Below are 16,009 nucleotides of genomic sequence, written 5' to 3' on the forward strand. Positions count from 1 at the left end.
TTCCTATCCTTTGTTAGTCCTGCAACCAGGCCTCCTGTGGGCCTGTTTAAATTAACTCTTAGTATGCGAGGCTGCCACTGAGATGCCTTGATGTACTCTTGACCGTCACATTCAAACTAAATATGACAGTGGGGATGGCGCTTGTAAGCTGTGTCCAGCCAGAGTACACCGGTCTATGCGTATGTCATGCAGTGACCATATGAACATTTGTGCGGTTTAGTGCCACACATTTTCCGGAGGTCAATCTACCATCATTCACTTTCATTTAAAATTTCAAAAAAGCCCAGGAGAGCGCACACCCACCCTGTGGATGGTCGAATTCCTCACAACCATCTCATAAATAAGTGTATCAACGCCTCAAGTGATATTTACAGAAAGCAAATCCAGTGTGAGTGCCATTAAGAAGATCGATAGTAAAGGCAGTAATTAGTGCACTCTGCGACTTAATCATCATTTGCTATTTTAAGAATTTAGAAAACTAAACATCTCGCTAGCACTGAGCTCGATGACCCATGTCGCACCGCTGTGTGCTAATATTACCTCGAAGAAATTTAAAGCAGGCGAAATGCATCATGTTGGCCCTTTAGTAAAAATGGTCAATACAAATATGTCTGTTCCTCCCAGAAAGCAAAACCGCTGGCACTCAAGATGTGCTATTAAGATGGAATTAACTTCTATCTAAGAACATATATTGATTCACAATCTGCTTTTTTTAACAAACAAAACATAAATGCGGACTGCCACAAAACCTTGATGCGTGTACACAGAAACAGGAATGGCTGTGATTATATTTCTACATGCAGAAGTGATGGACGTCTTGCAGGGGATAGTCACAGTCACTCGTTGGACTCGTATCTCTCTTGCCCATTTGAGGTTCTCAACATTATTGCATTAATATTTAGTGTACATACAAAGCTTCTAGGGAACATCGTCTGGAAGTATGGTATGCATTGACATAGGACTCTAAGATTTAAGTCAGCTTTTGAGTGTCCCTTTTAAAAACTATCGAAAGGCATATTCCAGGTGGCCCTGGGGATGATACGAAGTGCTTTGATGCTCAGCATGGATCTAACTGAGATGGTACTTGCCAGTTCGCAAGACAAGCCAACGCTTTGGCTGGTGTTGTCGATTTACAATCAGTCGATGGTGTCAAGCCAGCATCTTTGCTATAAGTGTGCTCTCTGAGCACCAGTCTCAACCTCCCTAAGAACAGGCTCCAGCTGCTTCACACAATGTCCTCTACACTCTGAGGCTACTCTGGGTATGTAGTCCACATCCCTTGTCTCCTGTGGTGCAATCATTGACCTGCACCTTTTGGCCATACATAGCTATATGTCTAATGAATGGTTCCACTTGTTCTTATGGGAAGTTGTTCTCTAGTGTGGAACTCAGCAGACCCCTTAGTAAGGAGGGATGGCTTCTTTGAAGGCTCAGCACTGTTTGTACCAGACCTACACGCTCAGGATCTCGGATCACCCTGCTTTTCTGGCAGAGACCTCCTGACTTGCCCGGATCTATACTTTGGTTTGGAACAGCACAGTTGTGTGATGGCAGGGGGGCAGTTTAGAAATAACATGCTAAATAAAATCGGTCCCAGCGCTACCATGCAAGGTACTCAAACTTCGAGTGACTGTGTACACAAGCGTAAGGAAGACAAGACACTACAGCAAATGCAGAGTTTTTTCCAATTCATTCTGGGTAATCAGGAAGTTGGCTTTTCCAAATGTGGCAGACAATCCTTTGTCAGGACACAGCAGATTCTTGGCAAGTTGGGAGCAGCTCGCCTCATTCCGTTTATGGATGTCATGGATACCTCCAGGAAGATAAAAGCTTGCTGGCATTGGTGGATATTCACCTCCCCACCCCCAATACTATACATTCTACCTTTTTCTCAAACTAATCAAAGCGCATTTGTTTACCAGTGTTACATGGTTCAAATTCTGTGGCTTTGGTGTGAGGCACCACACGTCTTCTGCCATCTTTCTCTTTAAATCTAGCAAGCCTCACGCCATATTATGAAAGAACCACCACTGTTCATGTGGCAACATCAAGGGGATCAGGGAGCAGAGCAGTGGAGGACAACACATTAGGCTGGAGCCAGGAGTTTGGTATGCTCCTTTTGGGGACAATATTAATGAACATCTGTCCGATTAACACCTTATTGTACCCTCTATCATGAAACATCTGCTAGAAGATTCCAGGAGGTGTGACCTGCATGCAGTAAATACACGTTTGAATGAGTGATTTTATTCAGGGAAAGGACTTTGATGGATTTGGGCTGGTGGTTGTTGTGATGGTGACGGCATGAAGAGGGCCAACGGAGCAGCTACTGTGATTGTGGTGCATGGGAAAGGGGTAATTGGAGCAGAAATGTCTTCCTTCAGTGACGATATGACATCATTAAGGATAGTCAACATGAGTGTGTTCTTAAAGTGTTAATACTGGCATATGTGGGCACAGTGAGCATGCCAATGTCTTCTCAAAGTGGTAATTTTGGCATTATTTGGGACACACAATTGTTTTGCTATGTGGGTGATTGTGTGCATGCAAGAGAGTGTGTATGTATGTGTGTGCATGTTTGTGTGTGTGCACATCTGTGAGTCTGTGTGTATGTGTATGCTCTTAAAGTGACAATACTGTCTTATTTTGTCACAGTCAGCATCACAGTTTCTTCTTACAGTGGGTCTCTGCATTATTCATCACAACTAAAGTCAATATATGTGTTTTTGTGTGTGTACGAGTGTGTCTTTGTTTGTGTGTCTTATAGTGTCAACACTGGAATACAGTGGCACAACCAGCATACCAATGTCTTCTTACAGTGGCAATATTGGCATTGTTAGGCACAGCCATCATTTTGGGAGTGTGTGTGTGCGTGTGTGCTGTGTGCGTAATGTGTTCATAAAGTGGCAATACTGGCGTCCATGAGCACAGCTAATATTACAATGCCATCTTACATTGACAGCATTGGCATTATTAGGCACAGCCTACATGTGGATGTCCTTGCAGAGGCTAAGCTTGCTTTATTGGGCACAGCTAATATGGTGCATTCTTAGAGTGACAATACCACCATATAATTGCCCACCCTTCATGGCAATCAGCCTGTTATGCATATAGACCTTTTGTATAAAAGAAAAGTCAGTAATGAATATACCACAATTTTTCCAAACCACCATATTCCATGTTTGGTGGTAAGTTTGAGGAAAATCCAACATTTGGCTGAATGTATTTCCTGCATACAATTGGGTGTTTTACTGCTGGCACAATTACTGTCTGTGTTAACTCTTCCAATCCCTAATGAAGGGCAATTGGTCTGCCATAAAGTGGAAGACTACCACCCCACAGACAATCATAATATGGTGCATTTACTGCCAGATTAAGGGTTGGTAATGGTGAACCAGTATGGCAGAACTATCAAAGGCAATTCTGATAAACTCATTATGAAGCCCAATGTCTTCTTGCAATGGCAATATTGACAGCATTTAATACAGCCAACACGATTGTGTTTTTTCAATGGCCATCCTGGATATTTTGGAAATAGCTAAACTGAGTGTATTTTCACAGTGGCAGCACTGCCATATATGGGTGCACCCTGGATGACAATGGGCTTCATTATGGTTTGGCAGTAATTCTAACAGGATTATTGCCATAGCATAATTAATGTCATTGTCATACAGGGTGCACCAATATATGGCACTGTTGCCACTGTTAGAATTAATGCCATAAATATTTACTGTTACTGCCATATGTGCAGTGGAAATACTTCTGGATTACTAGTGGCAGTATGGTATAGTGTGTCTCCATAGGACCCCATAGGGGATTGGAGGAGTTTTATGGGTGATAATCCCTCGAAATATTAAATTGAAAATGGAGGAATTGACTGAAGATAAACCCTCCCGTTTGTAGCCAATTTGGAATTTAGCAGTGTAGTAAAACCATCAGTAATTCTGTTACTGCCAAAATAATTGGTGCTAATGAAATGGCTGCCAACATTGAATGTGTAATGAAGTCTGGCAATAACAGCTTTATTAGGCACAACCAACATGACTGTTTTTCTAGATGGGATTGTTGGGATACATTGGCACAGTTAGCATCAGAATGTTCCCCTACACTGGCATATTGCCATTATTGGTAATAACCACATGTATATGTTCTTATACTAGCATATGCTATGGTCATAGACATCATAAACATGTGCTGGATATGATATGTTATTTATAACGTTTCTAAGTGCGACCCGGGGATCGAACCTGTGGTGCTCCATGTTGTCTTGCTTCCAAGGCAAGCATGTTGCCCCTGAGCTATCCTCCCAAGACGAGATGATGCACCTTCCTGAAATGAGTATACATTGTATGTTTCTTTCACCAATTTTTCACATGCACCATTTTGACTCAGTATTTAATCCATCCCAAACACACTTTGGTTAATTGGAGTGTATTACTGGGAAATATTTACACACTGCAATGTAAAAGAAATCACCAGCCCCACTGCCGGTCACAATCTCTTTTTTAATGTTGCACTACACATGCCAATGTCCAGCCATCCCATTTATCCCTTTCAGGGTAAGGGTACCCAATCCTATACATGTTGTATTCCTTCTTTAATAGTGTACTGAGGTCTCTCCAGTATTAGATTTGTGTTACATGCCTGCGCTGGTTTATCACTTTAATCAAAAAATGATGGGTGGAAGGTTTTGAATTAATCTGTAACCACTGGCACTGCTCTGGGCAACCTTCCAAACCACCGTTTTTTAGCATGTGTGCACCAATGCAAAAGGGGTCCAGCCATATGCAAATCAGTCAGGTACTGGCACCAATAGGAGCAGCCCAGCCTGAACTGCTAGGCCAGGTCCCCTCTGCATGGAAACACAATCAACCCCAGACATGTTTCAGCCTTATCGGGCCTCATCAGTGAGGTGCAGCTTGGTTCCCTATGGCACAGCGAGCAAGGGGCCCACGTCTGGGCATCCCCTCTCACAGAATTCTCTCCTGGAAGCAGGGGCGTTACAAGGACCTATGCAGCCAAGTCAAATTGCCTTTTTGGCACCTCTTAGAAGGCAGCCAGTTATAATGGTTTTAGGAACACAATTACACCCATTTGTGCCACAGTGCTGGTGATGCCCTTACGCGGGCATTTTATTGTGACACAGGTCCTACCTGAAAGCAGTTTTTTCCCCCAGCGGCATCGTACAGCCCTATATGAGCTGCACACACTTTTCCTAAACACTTTGCTGTCAGGTTCAATTGTAAAGATTACATTTGAAACAACCCCCCAGTGCAGAATACCATTAAGAATACGTAACACATTTGAAATAGAACATTTACAAGGGAACAGCATCCATTCAGCCTCTCCACACCTGCCGCGTCTTCTTCACCACACACTGAGGGTAATAATAAGCAGCGCTCAGATGCTTGAGGGTTCGTAGCGCTACATAAATGCAAATTATTATTATTTATGGTGGTTTGACACTCTGCATACCACAATGCTGAACTGCCAAGGCTCCTCTGCAAAGGTCCATCGTTCCTTCGCACAGTGGGTCTGATCTCTAGCATTTCTAACATGTGTCTGTACCTTATCTTAACGGCGGCTCCATCTCTCCCCTTCCGCCTTATCTCGTGGGCATTCCATTGCGTCTGCAGCCAGGCAGTCCATCACTTTGCACCTGCTATTGTGATAAATGATGCCATAGAGAACGTGTGCTCCCTGTCTCCAGGATGTCTGCAGGTTTCCCGGAAGGTAGCGTGGGCCCCGATCTACCTTCTGGAATACGGCAGAAGCTCAAGAGGGCTGGCCAGTTATCAAATCCTCCCGTCTACTTAACCGAGCTTGACAAATGTAACCAGAAGGCGTCCAACAGATTGCAAAGTCTGCCAATGTATGCAGGTGCCAAGGAAAAGGAAAATAACATGGCGGTTACAGCCCATACTCTGCCACTCGCTTTTATTTTAAGGTACCCTGTCCCTTCACCTCCCCACCCAATATCCCTCGTTCAAAGTACTCCTTCTCACCCACCCTCCCTGCTGGTATCCCCAATACATTGACGACCAAACTGGGCCAGTGGGTGATCAAGTGCTGCAGATGCTTTCTTTGTGAAAGCTAGCTTACAGGCTATGATAAAGTGCTGCAGATGCTTTCTTTGTGAGAGCTAGCTTACAGGCTATGATGAAGTGCTGCAGATGCTTTCTTTATGAGAGCTAGCTTACAGGCTATGATGAAGTGCTGCAGATGCTTTCTTTGTGAGAGCTAGCTTACAGGCTATGATGAAGTGCTGCAGGTGCTTTCTTTGTGAGAGCTAGCTTACAGGCTATGATGAAGTGCTGCAGATGCTTTCTTCGTGAGAGCTAGCTCACAGGCTATGATGAAGTGCTGCAGATGCTTTCTTCGTGAGAGCTAGCTTACAGGCTATGATGAAGTTCTGCAGATGCTTTCTTTGTGAGAGCTAGCTTACAGGATATGATGAAGTGCTACAGATGCTTTCTTCGTAAGAGCTAGCTTACAGGCTATGCATATGTGACTGCCGGCTGCAGGAACTCGGCTGAGCTGGCGCCCGACTGCCCCTCCTGAAGGGAATCCTGACTCCCTTCCAGCAGCATCCGAATGTCATAGTTTAACTTTCCATTTTGGCAATGACAATGTACATCATGTCAGATGTACTTGCTACGGCAAGATCTGCTTTCTCAACTTTCCTCATAACAGCAAGTCTGCCCCATGCACTGCCAGTCCAATAGCACATCGAGTAGAGCGCTCGCGTTGACATCCGTGCAGAGCCTGCTAACGCAAGTTCGAATCCTGGCAGCCCAACTCAGTCTTTTATCCTTCCGAGATCTATAAATGAGCACCTCACACCGTTAAGCAGCGCTCAGTTACCTGAGGGTTCCAAATGCTAAATTATTATCAATGTTTGTTCTTTCAACAGCCTGTTGTTCACCCCATTTTCTTAAAACGGCTCATTCGCGGTTAGGCCCGTTTCTGCCCTCGTGGATGCCTTCACTCTAGGCTTTGCCCTGTCACCTCAGGCCCCCCTTGTGACGAATGGACATTTAGGTCCTGACAACGCATTATCCCTCGGATACGCCAGGTAACTCTACGGCCATAGTTTTGGTGTCACAGATTGGTATGCCCACCCATGGAAGAGTAAAAGTGGTACAGCCCAGGTTTTGGTGACACAGGTTCTTTTGGTCCCCCTTGGAAGAGTTGAAGGTGGGCAGCCACCGTTTCAGTGCCAGAGGAACACATGGTCATCATTGGAAGTGTTGAAGAGGCCGCATATTCAGATAGAGTTTTGTATGGTTATCCTTGGGAGAGTTAAGAAGTGGCCACAGGTTCAGCGACACAGACTTGTCTAGTCAACGTTGGAAGAGTTTAACGGCGGGGGCTGTTCACAGTTTCAGTTATACCGATTCACATGGTAACCATTGGAAGAGTTGAAGAGGTCATGGTGAGTTGGCTGAACTCCCCATACTTATATGGTAGGGAAAGTGAGCCACCGTGGACTGGGCTGGGAAAGCCGATTCCCGATGTCTCTCCTAGAGGGTGGATATTTCCCCAGGGACGCTGTATTACACCATTGGATGTTGCCCTGCTGGGTCATGTTCTTTTGGGCTACATCTCCCAAGAAGCCCTGTAATGTGCGCCCAGGGACTGGAGCAAAGGTCAGGGCAGTGCCGATAATTTGGTCAGAGGCGTAGCCACAACTGTCTAACAAGTGGGGCCTGAATCTAATGTAGTTGGGTCCACTGCAGTGACATGAACCTCTGTAAATGCCCACACAGAGCTGCTGAGTGAGCATTTACAGACTTTTGGTGGGCCTTGCCCACTCAGGCCCTACACTGTCTACGCCTATGCTCCCACCCACTGCATTTGTGAGTCATGGAGAAACTGTATCTGAACTTTACCTGAGGGAAAGCCAGTGAGGAAAGACTTGCGTGTTCCACGCTTCAGTACTTCTGGAGCTGACTGTGTCTTGGCAGAGTTGAGGGACTGAGGAACCCTGCAGAACGGATCACCACGCAGAAAGGGATTCCAATATGGCGCTGCGTTCCGTGAACACTCACTGGCGCTCATTAGCAATAACAATGACAATCAGGCAATGACACTAGATAAAAGTCACAGCAATAATACCACAAAGTGCGGGATCAAGGAATTCCCAGGGAATTGGTGGCAGACCTCCCCCACCTCCCCTACAACACTCACCTCACCCCATTTATAAAAATGGTTTAAAAACCTCTGACGATTTGAACGCCAACCAACACACATAAACCAGCAGGAAAGTATCATGTGACTGGCTACATCAACTCTCCCAGTGTTTCAGGTTAACGGTTTACTGCCAAATCTTGGTTTGCCTCTGGGCCAACCCACGTCTGACCCAAAGCTGCTTCTGTTGGAAATCTACTACTTCGGAAGGGTGACCTTGCGGTCACGGGGGACTCCTTCCTCGCCTCTTGGGCCAGTAGGCCCGGGCCTTGGATCCTGCACCATCCCCAGGAGAGCTGTCCTGGGAAGCCATTTGGGCTGTGTCCTGGACAACGAAACCCACCCTTCTTTGTGAGTTTGATGGGGTTCCCAGATTGGGGTTGGGGAAGGGTGCCATTTTGCAGCAAGGTAGGCGATTGTACGGTAAGGTGGGTTTATGTAAATGATCATGTTGCTTTTTGCATCATAAAGCGCGCCAAGCATTTAGTTAAAATGTGTCTACGTTCTTAAATATTTTTGACTGGGTGTAGTTAAGAATGCAGAGAAGGGCAGCGTTTATGAACGATCATTTGGTCCCAGAGCAGACAGCAGTTTGGGGAGTCGTGCACCGGGGGTTGGCACAGTTCATAGGGAAGGAATGGGCGCAGGTGTTGTAAAGTCTTGACAGGGAGTCTAGAGTAAGTGACAATGGCGGGTTATTTGGGGACTATGTCATGCGGCCAATGTTGCCTGAATGCAATGTTTTAGGGAAGAGGACAGTGTTTAGGACATGTGTTATTTTAATTTACACTTTAAGGCATGGCTTATTTTGTAAGGACTTAGGCCTAAAATGCATTATGGTAAGATTGCCAAATGAGCAAAATGGCAGCCTTATTTATGTCCAGAAAATTGCAAGCAGTGGTCGAAGTGGGCGGCAGCGGTTAGGAGCGGTGCTTCTCTACTTTTTTTTCCGTCATTGTTACTGTTCCTATACTTTTATTTTAAAAAGAAAACATTGGTTTCGATTTCAAATAAAAATGTAAGAAGAAGTTGAAGCTTGCACTCCAGTGACTGCAATTCCCTTAAACAGCAGGTGTGCTGGTTTGGGGGCTTGAATTGGATGTGGTCGGGGGCGTGTCGATGGGGATTGTGGGAAGCGGGCGAAGGCCAGCAGGGAACATTGTTCAACTACTTCTTTTCGAACACTTCGACCACTGCATGCAAGTGAGACTTTGTATTCCACCACTTCTATAAACCCTATATCTGCCACCAGGGGAGCAATTAAATGCCAAGGATGCGTATGCTCCTCCTTTTTGCATAGACTTGCATAATAGCCTGGCACTTAAGGGGTTGGGGCTTGACATCTTTTGGCCATGATCACAGAGTGATAATTGTTGGTTTGTGCCTAAAAAAGAAGTGCGCGGGCTGATTTACTGCATGAGACCTGCCCAGCAGTCAAAGTGCACTCACGTGCACTGCCCAGTTGCATTCACTTCCGGGTCTGGTACTGTTTAAACGGGACTTGACAACAGAGATCTGAGACCTGTCTATTTATCTTCATCCCTCTCTCTTAGACATCGACGAGTGCCTGGAACCGGGGCTCTGCCAGAACGGAGACTGCACCAACACTAGAGGGAGCTACAGCTGCCTGTGCAAGACGGGGTTCCTGCTCGATTCGTCCCGGAGCAGCTGCATCTGTGAGTATCCACCTTGGTTCAATGTGGCGGTACGGGGGGGCAGGCCTACAGGGGATTTGTGAAGGAAGTACCAGCAGTATAGGTAGATGGACGGAATACAGTAAAACGATTCATTTGAGACTATTAGTTCAGCAAGAAATTACAGTTAATTCAAAATAATGCACTAAGAGCTGCACTGGATATCCCCAAAAAGAATCACATCTGTGAGACTAGGCGCTCTGCCCACTGGTTGCCAGTACAAGACCGCAATTTGCACTAAACAAGCCTAACAGACCTAGATGCATTGCGTAGGCACATCTACTCACCATTCCCAAATACAAACTTCAGAAAGCAGGAGGCAACAGCTTCCCAGTGCTAGCCGCTAAACATTGGAATGCTCTTCCAACAGCTCTAAGATCTGAAGCCTCCTTCTGGACTTTCCCAAAAAACCTGAAAACACGACTATTCGCACCGGAACAACAAATCTAATCTAGCCTACACAGCCCAAGGTCCATGAAAACTATGAAACTTGCTTGCTACCCCATCTTATTCTCACTTTGCGCACAGCCACACCCCTCCGTCTCCAACACACTGACTAATGTAATGTAATGATAACATTATGTCTGTACCACCTTCGAATGTATAACCATGTATTACACCACCCCAATGTAACTAACTGCTATTGACAACATGCATGCTACACAATGATAGCATAATGTATGTACGCACCTCTTAAGGTTGTCAGCACCCAGGCGCCCCAGGGTTAGCCGTGCTTCAGCAATGCCAACATAAAGAAAATACATAAGTAAATGTTCACCCTATTAAATGGCTTTGCAGGCAGGTTAATCTTATGGCAATTCCAGTCACCATTTGCAATTAGTCTGTATTGGATCCAGTTGGATGAATGTATGTTTTTGGACTTCTAATGGAAAACTGCTGAGAGATTGCCGATGAGTTCTACCTGCCTTTTTAAGCAGGTAATGCCTCAAAGTGCTCAAAAATATAGACGTTCAGCGCCATGTGACGGCTGCTCAGTAGACTACATCATATGAGGTGGCTGGCTCAGCCTAGTTGCCATTAGCCATGTGTCCATATTGCAGACATTAAAAAGCAGCTTGAACGAGTGAGAGGAGATGGCGCTGTTATGCTCTGAAGATTAGGGGTAGACTGGGAACTAAAAGAGGGCCCTGGAAATAATTACTGGGACCAAAAGAGGCCCTGGATATAAAGTTCAAAGTGGCACCATAGGACACATTTTCAGCAAGCCCAATGTTTTTGCCATGGGAAAATCTGAAAATACCACACAAAAGAGGCCCAGGGTGAAGAGGCCCACCGGGAAATCTCCCCGCTGCCCCATGCTGAAGATGCGACTTGAGGTGCCTTTTTCAGACTGTTGGGTCGGCTGCATATTCTCCCAATCCTGGGGGAGTTCAGCTGAAAGCACTCAAAGTCTGAACCTCCCAAAGCACTGCATGCATTGGAAATCTAAAGAAGGGTGTTGGCATAGGCTGAATCCAGTAGGAGGCAGTAGAGTTTGCCGTGAAATTCATTTTGGTCCTATTACGGTTCAGTCGGTTCTATAGGGCCATTTGGTTTCATTATAAAAGGGGGTGAAAGTCCTTTGGCACCCAGCACAGAATATGACAGGGCCATGTTGGTTCCGTCTGCAGGGCCGGGCGGACCATGGCCCTTGTGCGTCTGGTGCACACCACAAGTGCTCCAGGAAATTGTCAGGATCCATTTTGCAGTGATGTGGTCCAACTGAGGAAAAATAAGACATGGCCTCCTTTCCCTCCACGCGCAAAAGCACACGTCAGAGCTTCACTGCCTGTGGGCATCTCCCTCGTGTGAGAGCCTTCTAGGGCAGAGAATACCCCTCCTCACTCTTGTTCCCACACATCTTCAGTTGGACCTGCTCCTGAAACACGATGTAGAGCAACTACCACAGGCACCGACCTCTCATTTGGTGGTGCACTCGGTACAGAACACCAACTCCCAAAGCCCCCATCCCCTTCAATTTTTTATACACCCACACCCCATATATATTTTTTTCTAAACCCCCCCAGAAACTTTGATGGTTTTTTTTCATTAAAAAATGAGCAGTAAAAACCCCAGCGAAAACACATCTCACGATAAAAGGACGTTGTACCGTCTGGTGTAACCAGTTGTCCCGGGGGGTGGGAGGGTTGTCTCTCTGTGCAGTGTGAGCCGCGGCTTATCTTTCTACTCCAGACATCTGTTGGGAAGACCCTGCAGCTATGGTCCAGATGGGATAGGAACATGCTTTCTGACGGGCAATGCATGTCTAGACAGGACACAGTCAGCAATAACCTTACCACTTTGCAGACAGGCTGATGAGAGGATGCTCGGCCTGCTGGGCTACCTCATGACGTTGCCACGCAGTACTACAGCCGGCCAATGGTTCCCAATCCACTACAAGCCGCTAATGATCATGCAGTCCTGCTATGTGACAGCGGCTTATGGCATATGTGAAACTACTTCACTGGTACAAACTACATTAAGACCTACTATGAACCCCAGAACACCATGGGGCTGTTGTGAAGTAACTACTAGACCTCACTTTCCAAAGACCCACTATGAACCCCAGAACACCATGTGGCTGTTGTGAAGTAATCACAAGGCCTCACTTTCCAGAGACCCACTATGAACCCCTGAACACCATGGGGCTGTTGTTAAGCAACCACTAGGCCTCACTTTCCAGAGACCCACTATGAACCCAAGAACACCATGGGGCTGTTGTGAAGTAACCACTATGCCTTACTTTCCCCAGACCCACTATGAACCCCAGAAAACCACGGGGCTGTTGTGAAGTGACCACTAGGCCTCACTTTCCGGAGACCCACTATGAACCCCAGAACACCACGGGGCTGTTGTGAAGTAACCACTAGGCCTCACTTTCCCGAGACCCACTATGAACCCCAGAACACCACGGGGCTGTTGTGAAGTGACCACTAGGCCTCACTTTCCAGAGACCCACTGTGAACCCCAAAACACCATGGGGCTGTTGTGAAGTAACCACTAGGCCTCACGTTCCAGAGACCCACTGTGAACCCCAGGACACTTTGGGGATGTTGTGAAGTAACCACTAGGCCTCACTTTCCAGAGACCCACTATGAACCCCAGAACACCAAGGGGCTGTTGTGAAGTAACGACTAGACCTCACTTTCCAAAGACCCACTATGAACCCCAGAACACCAAGGGGCTGTTGTGAAGTAACGACTAGGTCTCACTTTCCAAAGACCCACTATGAACCCCAGAACACCAAGGGGCTGTTGTGAAGTAACGACTAGGCCTCACTTTCCAAAGACCCACTCTGAACCGTAGAACACCAAGGGGCTGTTGTGAAGCAACCACTAGGCCTTACTTTCCAGAGACCCACTATGACCTCATATGGAGAGTCACATGTTGCAGATCCCTGGTGTAGTACAACTCACTTTTTAACTAGAGATCTGGGTCTACCTCTCTGAACTTAAGCTTCATCTTCCCCAGCTCTCTTGTGGCTTACACACAGTTTTCTGAGGTGCCCTCTCTGTGGTGCTCTCAGTGAACCATAAGAGGAAGGCCTGTTCACAACCCAAAGGGAGAGTGGCCTTCTGACCATGAAGGACATCATACACTGCTTTCATTGGACAAGACACAACATCGTCTTATTGTTCCAAAGGGTTATTAGTCTCATGGCATCCCGAGTACATATTGTTTACATGGTGAGGCTCAGTGTGATACCTGACCAAGGGGATCAGGCGATGAAACACAGTCTAAGGTCTTCCCTTCTCTGCTACATGGCTGCCATTATATCACTAATGAACCCCAATAACAGCTCTACTCTCAGAAGTATCTTTCTAGGCTTCAGGACCCAGGTTCCCAACACAACTGATCCCTTTGAGTGGCAATGGAGTATCAGAAACGTCTCCCTCAATACCCTCAGTTGGTTAAAGGTAAGCAAGCGGTTCTGCTGCCCCTCACGTGGTCTGTGCTGCCCCCAAGAAGCTCACTGGGCTCATACCCTGAATGTATCCGTGAGCTGGAATTGAAAAGGCATGTCCTGCTTTGAATCTATATCATCGAATGATATCCCAAAATGAGAGATGCATTGGTGCCCACATTTCCCCCTGCCTCAAAGGGATCCTGCCCATGGGACCAATGGATCCCCCTTCCACTAACCAAGTAGACTGTTTGGGGAACTCTCTCAGTTTCTTAAAATTATTATCAAAGGAATGTATTTTTCTAATGAAATGGATCCTGTGCCAATGCCGCTAAAGTGACAAAACGCCAGCAAACATGAGAAACTCGAAGATCGATTGATGGAGGTATTCTGAAATGCTCGGGCAGTCAAAACCTCATCTAGCTGCACATGGAAAGCAGCTCGCACTGAAGCCAAGGCTGGTGGATGATGGAAGGGTAGGGGCAGAAAGAGTCGGAATCATCCGAAGCCCAGGCGGTACGCAGGACGGTACTCAAAAGATGATGGTAGGCATGTGTGGTGAGTGTAGACAGGTACGCCTGATTCTAGGTTCCTGACCCAGATTACAGACCTAAAAGCAAATGTTCAAGAGACACCCCCTTCCTAGCAATCCCCAACTCTAACTGATGCCTTCACAACATCCAGGCTAAGACGGGCAGTACATTTCCAAACAGCATCACATGCAGCTTACATACAACATGCAAGGCATGAAAGACCTGTACTCAATAAAAGGCACTGCCCATGCAGAGTCGCAGAAGATTGATTGTCACGCACCGCAACAGATGGTAGGGATCTAAGTTAGAACACTGACATTTTTGCGCCAAAAGTAAAATGGTCGAAGACATTTTTACTGAATTTGTTATCACAAAACGTGGGGGGAGACATCCACTCACCTCTAGCGTCCCATCCAACCCTTGTATATACCTGACCACCAGCCACCATCTACCTATTTGCAGTTAGAAATGCGATAGAGAACACATTTGGTTAAGAATCATTTCTACCATTTTACTTTCAACCAAAGTGGTGAGTCCTGATGATGCTATATCAGGCATCCCCCTTCTTTATAGGTAGGAAGGAAGAGCAGGGCCCCTTGAGGAATGCACCACAAGAGTGGTGACCATCCCAGGTGCCACCCCACTATCCTAAACTATGATCCTTAAGTATTTGTACACTCGTACTTCATGGCACCCCTGCATAAGTCAGTGCCTCACTTGAGCCACCCCAGTCAAAAAAGAGTCTGGAAACTCCACTGCACCACAAAAAAGAGACACTCATTGCAGGTATGGAAGAAAGACTCACAGCGTTTAAAGGGGCAGCACCTGAAATAGACAAAACAGCGTCAATGTTGGAAAGGGAGAATAAGTGGGCACAATGAGCAAACGCCACACACCTTTCAAAGCTTGTTAGGCACCAGTGGAAAACTGTGCAGAAACACCTGTCATAGCCTCAAAAGAATAGGTGGACTAAAGCCTGCAGAAAAGATGGCAGTCATCCCGAGAACCTGAAAATATACCAGTGTGATGCATAAAGATGGCCCGAAATGCCACAGATGTTGTTGTTCCTGCAACCAATATGGCGCACCTGTGAAAGCAAATGTTTGATGCAACATAGTTTCAAAGCTTATACCGCGTGAGAAAGATGTACAGCTACACCTTCAGAATCAAAGCTTAGTACCGCGTGAGAAAGATGTACAGCTACACCTTCAGAATCAAAGCTTAGTACCGCGTGAGAAAGATGTACAGCTACACCTTCAGAATCAAAGCTTAGTACCGCGTGAGAAAGATGTACAGCTACACCTTCAGAATCAAAGCTTAGTACCGCGTGAGAAAGATGTACAGCTACACCTTCAGAATCAAAGCTTAGTACCGCGTGAGAAAGATGTACAGCTACACCTTCAGAATCAAAGCTTAGTACCGCGTGAGAAAGATGTACAGCTACACCTTCAGAATCAAAGCTTAGTACCGCGTGAGAAAGATGTACAGCTACACCTTCAGAATCAAAGCTTAGTACCGCGTGAGAAAGATGTACAGCTACACCTTCAGAATCAAAGCTTAGTACCGCGTGAGAAAGATGTACAGCTACACCTTCAGAATCAAAGCTTAGTACCTCGTGAGAAAGATGTACAGCTACACCTTCAGAATCAAAGCTTAGTACCGCGTGAGAAAGATGTACAGCTACACCT

General features: G+C 46.2%; 1 protein-coding gene across 4 annotated transcripts in view; it reads left to right on the forward strand.

Moving 5' to 3' along the window:
- The window catches only part of LTBP4 (latent transforming growth factor beta binding protein 4), a 1,283,510-nt gene that overhangs the window by 913,366 nt on the left and 354,135 nt on the right, over positions 1 to 16,009 (forward strand). For all 4 annotated transcript variants that reach the window (XM_069644515.1, XM_069644518.1, XM_069644516.1 and 1 more), the window contains one exon: positions 9,744 to 9,866. In XM_069644515.1, coding sequence (XP_069500616.1) covers positions 9,744 to 9,866 — 123 coding nt within the window. The remainder of the gene's footprint in view (positions 1 to 9,743; positions 9,867 to 16,009) is intronic.

The sequence above is a fragment of the Ambystoma mexicanum genome, chromosome 2p (genome assembly GCF_040938575.1).
Source record: "Ambystoma mexicanum isolate Mex_15411 chromosome 2p, UKY_AmexF1_1, whole genome shotgun sequence".
Lineage (NCBI taxonomy): Eukaryota > Metazoa > Chordata > Amphibia > Caudata > Ambystomatidae > Ambystoma > Ambystoma mexicanum.